Source organism: Mya arenaria, chromosome 13 (assembly GCF_026914265.1).
Source record: "Mya arenaria isolate MELC-2E11 chromosome 13, ASM2691426v1".
In the NCBI taxonomy this organism is placed as follows: Eukaryota; Metazoa; Mollusca; class Bivalvia; order Myida; family Myidae; genus Mya; species Mya arenaria.
The window spans coordinates 54,708,166-54,718,666 of record NC_069134.1 but is presented as its reverse complement, the minus strand read 5'-3'; the positions used below and the strand labels follow the sequence as shown (position 1 = coordinate 54,718,666).

Here is a 10,501-nt window from a genome sequence, read left to right as displayed (position 1 = left end):
TTTAGTTTTCATTGTTTTATTTTTCAAACCAAATACCTTCTAGACATTCATAAAAAAACACTCAGCACACTGTTTATATAAGTCCATGGTATATATCTTTAAAGTTACAATGAGCCTTCTTTTTCTTTTAATAACACAATTAGGAAAAGTTCGTTTCACAATAAAAAAACAACGTCTCATCAATTAAACTTAGAATTGTTTCGATTCAAGGAAAGTGTTCGTAATTTGTTATTGCCTAATATAGGGTTTTCTTTGTCCCATGTAGCCACGCACTCGTATCAACATAATCAAGAAAAAAAAGGACGTAACCGTATGTTATTAATTTATGAACCATGCGCACACATCATATATTGTGTCGATGATTCAGTTTATAAAGAATGTTGACTTACGGTCAGACCAGTGATCCAGGTTTGTCTTTTGACGGTTACGATATATCATGATGATAGCTGGCGTGGACTTTGTTGTGACATAAAATAATTTTAACACAAATAAATAGTTAGTAATATGTGTTTCACAGGACAGTGTATGAGGCTAATGTAAATTAACACTTAATATAATGTACAATATCATATTTGTTACATTACATTATATTTAGTGTCAAAATGGATAAACTGTCCAGTGAACCCCATATTACTAAGTATCAAAATAATTATGAAATAAATCAAACTTTATCGTGTACTCGTTTTTGTGAGTGTGGTACAGTTAACACTTGGCAAGAAGGAACGTTTTTTAACGTTGTTGCTGATAAGTTACTGAAGGTCTGCTTAAGCCCATTGGCTGTATTTGGTTGACCCTGCAAATTTCTTCCTTCACGACTTAAACTGCGTATTAAGGAGTTAAAAGGGACTTGACTTTGGAATGGCTGGATACGCATCTCCGTAGGAGACTTTCCCTACTGAAGCGGGGCTCCCGGAGTCGTTACGGAATGTCATGCGGAATTGATTGGTCCTTGTTGATGGAAACGTGCTGAAATTAAAAGAAATACCCATTGAAGTCAAAATTATATAAATTCACACACAATTATAACGAATGTATAAGGTAAAACATAACGCAATCATATTAAAACATGAGCAAACGTCGGAACCATAGATCAAACTATAGTTATATCAAAAAACTAAAAACATTGCATTACCAAATAACTTATGTCACAGGATTCTTGATAAAATGGCATCCTGACACCAGGGCAATTAAAATAACTCGCTTTCCACGAACAAGCAGGTTGAAAATGAGTATTTATCGTATGTTAAATTGGCAGGGTAATGTTTATCCTCTTAAGTCTATGTATACGTATCTAAAACCTAGTTTAAGCATCGTGTTAATATTTCTAACGTTTTTAACACAGCTTACCTTTTCAGCGTATGCAAGTGAGTTAAATTTCGGCGATCTGAAACAGAAAAAGAAAAGTTATTCTTCGTTGATCTGAAACATATATATTCCAGATTATAACCTACATTTCAAGCCAATGGAATCGCCTATTGGGCCTTCAAAAAGTACCACGCTTAATCGCTAAAAATAGCCGTGTTACAACTTAACACACGTGGTTCCCAACACGCAGAAAAATCACTTTATAATATGAGTAAGTTTGAACATATTGTGTAAATTCTTATGAACTAAGAAGGGCTTGCTCGCTCCGTCCTTCAGAATCATTAACAATTGATATGTCTAAACTTAAACTAAAGGAAAAAACTATAAGGCCTGGATGTAAATAAGATTAAGCACATATTTTTATTGTACGTGATACTATGTGAGCTTTAATGTAATATGTTTTACTTTTTCCTCTCGTTCATATAGCAAAAAAGGATATCACAATTAGAACTTTCTGCTCACATTAACGAAACATATCTTAAAAACATTTTTTACAGTCATTTGTATATTTCGTTTATGAATACAAGCAGCGCTTTTCAGACAATATGTATATATTCAACACTCTGATGGTTCTCACCAGAATGGTTATTTAATAACAAGCCAGACATGTTTGCAAAGAATGTGAATTATCCAATAATATGTAATAACCAATACATTACATTCCCGTAACTATTGTAATGAGGATAGAACTTATGTGCAGAAGATGCAGAAGATGCGGCGCGTGTTTGATGAATGTTCTGATTTTTAAAATGCATTCTGGAGACTATAATGAACATTGTCCACTACACGTTCTTTGATGATTATATTTTCTAACTTTTACGTTTTTACAACTAATGTTATGTGAGTTATAATAAGTTATGCTAAATCACTCTCGAATCGAAATACCCTTAGAAAACCTATTTGTCGTGCTTGTTAACTATAAAAGGTTAATTCAGAGATTATTGGCCACTGGAGAAGAACAAGGCTAACTCATCAATTTCATACCTGGCGTACGCTAGCCTAGAACGCTTATGTAGGTTACACAAATCAGGCTGCGCATAAATTCATCACAATTACATCGTTTGTACTTGCCAAATACCTAGACCTAACAGTTACTAAGATAAGTTTGAATATAATGTTAAGTCGCGGTTGCGGTGTTATGGTATAGATGGAACATATTGTTTAGATTCTTAATGGTAAAGAAGAGTGGAAATAGCAAATCCATTTATTTGCAGGCGGTACCAAATTATGACGTCATTTTGTTTCAGTTATAAAAGTGCAAGTCTTAACGATGAAACGTTGTACTAACTGGGAGCCAATATGTGATTTCATTGGCTGAACATATAGGTATTTATTTAAATTGAGTCATATTATACAGATTATTCATTTTCCTTTCAAGTTTTCAATCGATTAATTAATACTTACATCGTCTCGTTTTCTTGAAGCAACAGCAACAGCAACGCAAATGGACATAGCAACCGTGGCATGCCGTCTTAAATTGCTTCCGAAACTTCACTGAAGCATACAAAAACAACAAAATTTGTTATACGCACGTTGTCTATACTTTTCGACTATAACCTTGGGAAACAGTTTAGTGTCGAAAGCAGATCCTAACATAATGTCATAGCTGACCGTCTGTGTTCATTCGCCGACGGCAAAATAAATAGCTGCTGTTATTACTTCATCACTGGGAGATTTCCAGAAGCCATTTAACGCTATATAAACGTATAGTTCTTATTAAACTCATTAAATTGATAGCTTTGGAAGAGTTTGAACTGATTTCGAGATAAAATATGCCAAGTCGGCACTTATGCGAGTGTAACGTTCTCTGTCAGCATTGTAAAATAATTTGTAAGAAGTGGGCAGAAGTATGTTTTGGTCAGCGAAACTTCTCGCTATATGAAATTACAAAAAAAAACGAACCTAAGCTGCGTTCTTATATAATCCAGATATTACAATTATAACATTTGATAGATTAACATAGTTTTACCTGTTATGTGTATGTGTGAGTTATATAATTTCCTTTAAATGAAATTAAACCTCTGTGACCTTGATGTTTGACCTACACAACTCTATCCAATACATGATTATTATGTGGATTGTTATTATTAAAAGGCCTATTATCGGCTGTTTTATGTAACCAAATATAAATATTTCGAAAATTAAAAATATATAGTTTGCTTATAAGTTAAGACATAAAAAAATAATTCTGAATACAATCATAAAAAAGATAGAAAAATAAAGCAGTAGAAAAAATAAGTTAACTTATAACCTTGATAAGTATTTCAAACTTTTCTGATTTTTTTATATTAAGTTACATTAAAACAACCGATAATGGCCTTTTATAAATAAGAATAATTCCGTAGGTAAGCAGGATTCGAACGGGAACTCTAAGTCAGCAGGCGGGGATCATATACATTACACCATTGATGACAGATAATAAATAGACGGCGTTATTCAAGATATAAACACACTTTAAAATTGTGGGGTTATTACTCATAAAACTTGAGTTTTGAAATTTAAAAACGAAAGTTGTCAGTATCACTATGTGTATTGTTATTATTATTTTTCAGGTTGTTTGAAAATGCTTTAAAACGATCAGGTAATAGGGTAATGTGATAGTTCAAGAGGCCTTATTCAACCCTTCATTTATTTCTGTATTTGTAAACATAAAACAATATAATTGCCAGTACACAGAGAGCTGCTTTAAATTGCTTAAAATTGTATGGTTTATCTGCAGAAGTTGCTGAGTGACAAGGAATTAGTAGGCATATTCAACAATTGTAAAATAAACATATGGAAGTGAGTGATATCGAGTTGTCTTTCAGACTTTGATGTTACACGCGACACATTGTACTACTATGGTGAACATTTGTGTTTAATTAAAAACTAAATGGCTAACTTGCTATTAAATGCAGAATGAACTAGCATTTTTACATGCATAAACGGACAGACGTGGACTGAATGACTGACAAATGGATCGACCAATAGCCCTAAAGCCGATCTTAGACTACTACCAATCAAAGTAGTTATAAAATTAACTTACCGCTCATGAAGTTATATATAACCGGATTTACGGCACTGTTGAAATAACATAGAAATCTGGCCGTCCAGTACATACACAGCACGGCGACTCGGTTTCCTCTCAGACCATCTAGGGCATTTGTATACCTGTCAATTATATCAATTTCGCATATCTTAGGCGTTTTATAGGCTTTTGATGGCATATGCGTTTAAGTTAAACCACTATAGTACAATTCATTCAGCTATGTCTGTGAGTTTTAAGTTAAGAGCGTTTCTTGGTAAAGTTTGGTTTCTGGTATGTAATGGTGTTCATTTGCAGCGATGGTGTGGATAGTTCTTGGAGGCTATCATGGCAACCGCAAAAAAGCCTGTACGTCTCTAAACTGTAATAACTTAAACTGTTTTGCCATTTATTTTACATCTTTATAATCAACAACCAAATACCTTCAAAATGATACCATAATTGGCATGACAAAAATAGCGTTTTTGTTGGTCGGATTTTTTAAATTGAACTGACCTTACCTGGCAATATTTAGAACATAAATTGGAAGATAACAGAGTCCAAACGTGATGACGACAACAATCAACATCTTAGCTGTCCTGCGTCGTACTTGTAGATATTCTATTGCCGATTCTTTCTGTAAATCTGAAGTGAAACATAAACCCTCTTATTTGGTAAACGATATTCAAAAGGACTCATTGTCATATTGTAAATTCGCTCTGTAAATCTGAAATGAGCTAAAAATGTATCCCCTTTTTAAGTACCCGATAATCAAACGGTTTTTATGCATGTATTGCCAGTACACGGTATTCAAATGGACTTGATGTTCTGTAGTCTACTCGTTCTGTAAATCTGAAATGAGATATCCCACCCCAGCTCTGTATCATTATCATTATTATTATTATTATTATTATTATTATTATTATTATTATTATTATTGCATTTTATGTTTTGTTTGCATCTAATGTTAGACTAAACACTCAAGTTTCTAAACTAGGACAAAACGCCTCTTATTCACAATCGGTCCGTCACGCAAAGTTGAAATATTGGTTCACAATGGTCTATGAGTATTGGCAAAGACAAATTGATGACCGTCAAAGACCGTCTTCGTAATTGGATTGCTGGATACGTGCTTGGTATGTGGTAGATATTTCCGCACAATATCTTTCTACACAAACGTATTCAAGGCGTTATTAACAATGAGAATGGCGTTTAAAATATTGTTGGGCAAACTCGCGATAAATTGTTTAAAAGGATTCATATTTGTATTGGTATTTGTATGCTAGACTAGTTTAAGTAAAACAAAGCAAAAAGTATCAGCAAAGTACGTATACGGCCATATATGAAATTAATTCTTGAAAAGGTTTCATATAATGGTACAGATCACGACTTCCTTTAAGGCAATAATAATTGTCTGACAGTGTCAGGCTATTTTGCATTGCACCAATCCTGTTAAAACATAGCACTCGCACTAAGGGTTTAGTATATTTACATTTATCCCATTAACGAAGGTTTCATTGATTAATTTCTCGAACCTTCTAACTAAGTTTTAGGTTTCATTTTATTACAAAGTCTCTTCACTACATTTCAATATCGGGTACTAAAAAGAGGGATAAATGTTTGGCTTATTTCAGATTACCAGTACGAAATGAAAATATATCATGACATATCACATTTAATCTGAAGTTGTATAAAGAAAAATCTTTGTCTTCATGACAAGAACGGTTTTAAGACCTTACTGTTTAGATTGATGAGATAATTTTACCAGCATGTACGTATATGTGAGAGTTCATTTTAGCGATTTACAGAAATTGAAGCGAGCACAGCGAGCCAGCAGGCCGAACAAGCTCGTTCAGTTTTCTATAGATCGCCAAAATGAACTCTTACTTATTTGGTGTTCGAACTTAGTTGACCCACTAGCCAATTGTGCACTGAATAGATGTCAATACGGTTTGAAAGCTGATTACAAATCTATTTCAAATTCGGGTTCATAACGTAAGCTTTAACTGCTTCCAGAAAACGGCACCCTTAACTGTCAATCATAGTAATTTCGCGCATGCGTAGAGGGCAGAGCGATCAATGCAAAATAGAAGACCTTACCAAATTATGTAAATCGACACACTACTCTTAACGACAATACATGTTTGTAGCAACGTCAGATCTTCTCTACATGATATGGAGCAGCAGTTAATAGTGTAAATTCTCAATTGTCATTGTCCCACAAATATGTGCGAACACCAAATGTTTTAATATCATTATATTGTCAGTTGTATTAAATTAACAAAAAGCCAAAAGAAAACAAGAGACACATAATACAGTGTTCGAACTCATAACTGTTTACTTCCCGAAGTCAGACGCTCTATTGCCAAGGCTTTGTTGCCGTTAAAAACTAAGGAATTCGTTTACACAATTGAAACAATCTTTCTAATCATTATATTGCTTTTATGTACTTTGCACATATATTGATTAATCCAAAACAAATATGAATAAAAAAGGACACCCATGGCTCAGTGCGAAAATCGGACTTTATCGAATTTGTTTAAGAACAGAGTACAGCTAATCGCTTATTTCTTTATCCAGTGATATCGCGTGACTAGTAACATTCGTCTACTTTTGAGGAATTTTTATATCAGCGCGATTATTTCCATTAAAGGAGTGATACGTGCCATCTGCCCTCCGTCTGATCCGCGAGGGCCACGTTGATGTGGTCATTGGTGTAAGCGTAAGGTTGGTGCAATTAACGTATAAATGAACTGAGGAGTGTCCAATTTCCAACCATAGTGAGGACAATATCGATTCTGAGTTGTATTGTGGATGACGATAGCTTAGCACGCATTACTATAATTGACCAATGACGTATTCTCCACGTAAATACTTTTGCCTTTTCTGTTTAAAGTGACTTCAAATTAAAGTATTTCGGATGAGAGTATTTGTATTTAGCGGCAATCAAAATATGTTTAACACTTCATTAACTTGTTGTTAACGCATTAGTTCTGGGAGAAAAATAATATATATTGGCCACATTTCATGTTTCTTTCTTAGGATTTATGGCATCTATTTGTCAGAAATTGCAAAACAAAGAACAAACAGTGTAATTCGTTTTAAGCGACCGCTTCTATTTTTCATCCTTAATATCGTAGAGACAATTCTAAATATACCAACTAAGAGAACTTATTAATAAAAAATGTTGGGATTTTTATATTCATTGTTAGAGAGAGTGGCATGACAATGTTATCAACTACACATTGTTATAATTTGCACTGTGTGTGGGTTCATAATGCAATTCGCAAACGTTCGAAGCAAATTTTGCTTCCATCACTATAAGAGTATATAATTATGTTAATAGTTATGGGTTTGTATTCAATATGCAACCTAAGTCAATCATATGGTAATAACACATTTGTCACAAATCTCTTTTAACATTTATATTATGGTATTATTATTTAATACAATTTGCTTGTACTAGTTTAAACATTGATTTAAAATCAATCATTAGGTAGTATTGTATCGACACGATACGGTAACACTTGACCAATTTTCACTGCTCTGACCATTTTTACGTCATCATAATTTGTACATGTTTTGGGTGTGTAATTCTCTAGTTAGTTGGGAACAGGTTTTTGACCAAGACAGATGTGTAACATTCTCTGGGTGGACGGACGGAACTGCCACGTCTGCAGTTATGCAGCCGAAAAGCTGTTGGGGAATGAATGTGCATTAATACTAAGTATTATTAACACCTGATACCAGGGTAAGTGCCATTACATTATAATTGTTTTATAGACATTCTTGCATTACAATTTAGGTTTGTAAATACAGTTAAATATTGTCTCTTGTACATGTACTTTGCAATTGTCAGGTTTTTATATTGCAAGTAAGCGTTGTAAGCTTTATTTGCTCATATAATTATTTAGAGAGCTATTTTCATTCGTGTTAAACTATAATTGTTTAGATTCTCACAGTTTTGCCTTGACGGGGAATGAACCGACATTTTATTGTTTTGCTTTGCATGATTGTTGAGAGTAAAAGTGTATAATCATGCTTGTTAAATATAATTTAGGTAAGCAATGATATAGTAAATAGTATGACTTATGTCGTAATTTTGAATGTCAGGTTATACGTAAACAGCAGAACATCGTTTGCTATGGTTGCCACGTTACGGTTACATTGACGTTTTGGGGCTCATGACGTCAGAGGACGTTTTCAACGTAGTTGGGCTTCCGGACGCTAACAGGGCGGGATGTCAGTAGACCTCGTGTTTGTACCGGTAACACAGGCTGGTGCTGAGGACGGATACGCCTAGGTGGGCGTTGATATATCCTATCGTGGACATCGAGAGTCGGGACGTGTATTGGATTGGCCTCTGAGTGACGTCCGTGTTGACGTCTAAGTGACGCCTGTATTTCCTGTGGTCGGCGTCTGTGTGACGTCGATGCGTCTATGTGGTGTCTGTGTGACGCCGTTGTCGACATCCGGGTGACGTCTGTGTGACGTTTACGTTAGCGGGAGATTGAGATAGTGGAGTGGTAGACTGGTAACAGCGTAACAGTGTGGCAGTAGTGACATTCAACCATATTACATAAGAAGATCTTTCTTTATTTATTGTAATCTATGAAAATAATATATTTGTTAAAACTTGTATTGTCATTTTTCAATTTCTTCATAACAATTGGGACTGCCCCTCTCTATGCCATTCCTGACCTTTGACAACATTAAATTAATTTACTGCATAGGTATGTTATCTATACCATGCCATCCGATTTGCTATATCGATCATAAATATATTTAAGAGCGCTATGAATACTATCCATGCTCAATAGATTTTAGTTGTTTTAATTGTCATAGCTTCGGGACATAACCTCTTAATGTCATCAGGGTAACACGAGGTCATTTTGGGACATTAAGGTCATAAAGGTATGGATCTTACGCTGAAAGATATATTCATAATTGCAATACTGTGTGGAAATATTGCTGCTTTGCTGGTATTCATTACTACCCTATCATAAAGGCTTATATAAACATATTAAAATGCAAATTAATGGTACACTGTTCGTTCTGTACAATTGATATTATAATCAGTACTAAAATTGCAAAATGAAGCGACAAAAATCAAACAAATTTTGCTTTCAATAGAATGCCGAGTTCTAATTTTAGAATAGAAGTACTACATCATGTTTATGCACTCACTTGTACCAAATGTAATAACTAATAAAGTGTATGCACAAGCACCAACAATAATATCTAAAAATAGATATTCAAATGTTCAGCCCGAACAATCTATTTTTACTTATTTTAAAGGTGCAATGTTTCCATTAAGAATTGTATTTTTGCTTTTTGTGATATGTAATGCATTTCTGTCGGATAAGTTTCTATACTGCTTAGTTTGAAATATTTCTATTACACTCCCTAGTACTTTTGTGTTCATCTGATGTGACGTAAATTTTCGAATGAATACCCCCTCCCCCGACGAATGTCTGGCGTAGTAATTTCGGTGACCAAGTTATTATGCAACTATGCATGCGCATTGCACGTTTCCTATCAAAACAATAACAAACGTTACGATAAAGCAAGTGTTTACAAAGACGAGTAATACATATTTTAGTAAATTACCGCAATTATTTTCATGAAACAGCGATAACAGTTTCGCGGCCAGGGCCGATAAATGTTCTACTTTATACGAGTTCACTGTTATTAAACTGAATTGTGAGATTCAAACCATGATTAGAAATGGAATAAAGGATCCGTTCTAAACAAATTCGGATATAATTGTTGTTTTTCAAATACAATATTGTTTGCTTTTTATCCGACTTGGCTGACGCTCGAAAACTATATAAAATTTCAGTAAGTTAACTCATCGTTGTGAAGAATGAAGGTGACAGAAATACAAATCGAGTGGATGTAAACTTAAAAATTATACAATAAACGTACAAAAGAAGAACAGTTCGAGGGGTGAAAGCGAAAAGGTTCTATCTGCTTCTTTATTTAATGTCACTTAGAACCTTTTCGCTTTCACCCCTCGAGTTGGACTGTTTTGAAATAAAGTAACGTATAATAACGAATTGCAATAAATGTTTTACTTAATTGAATGGGATAAATGTATTTATTATCGGAATTGATAATGTAAAATTCGGT

At 34.0% G+C, this 10,501-nt stretch overlaps 1 protein-coding gene across 1 annotated transcript; it reads right to left on the bottom strand.

The window, feature by feature from the left end:
- Window positions 1-256: 256 nt before the first annotated feature.
- LOC128213269 (orexin/Hypocretin receptor type 1-like) lies at window positions 257-5,008 on the bottom strand. The gene is made up of 5 exons (XM_052918857.1): window positions 4,891-5,008; window positions 4,391-4,515; window positions 2,770-2,859; window positions 1,348-1,384; window positions 257-966 (listed from the first exon to the last, which is right to left on the bottom strand). The coding sequence occupies exons 1-5, from the start codon at window positions 4,956-4,958 to the stop codon at window positions 837-839; spliced, it is 450 nt and encodes a 149-aa protein (XP_052774817.1). The 5' UTR covers window positions 4,959-5,008; the 3' UTR covers window positions 257-836.
- Between the last annotated feature and the right edge of the window lie 5,493 nt (window positions 5,009-10,501).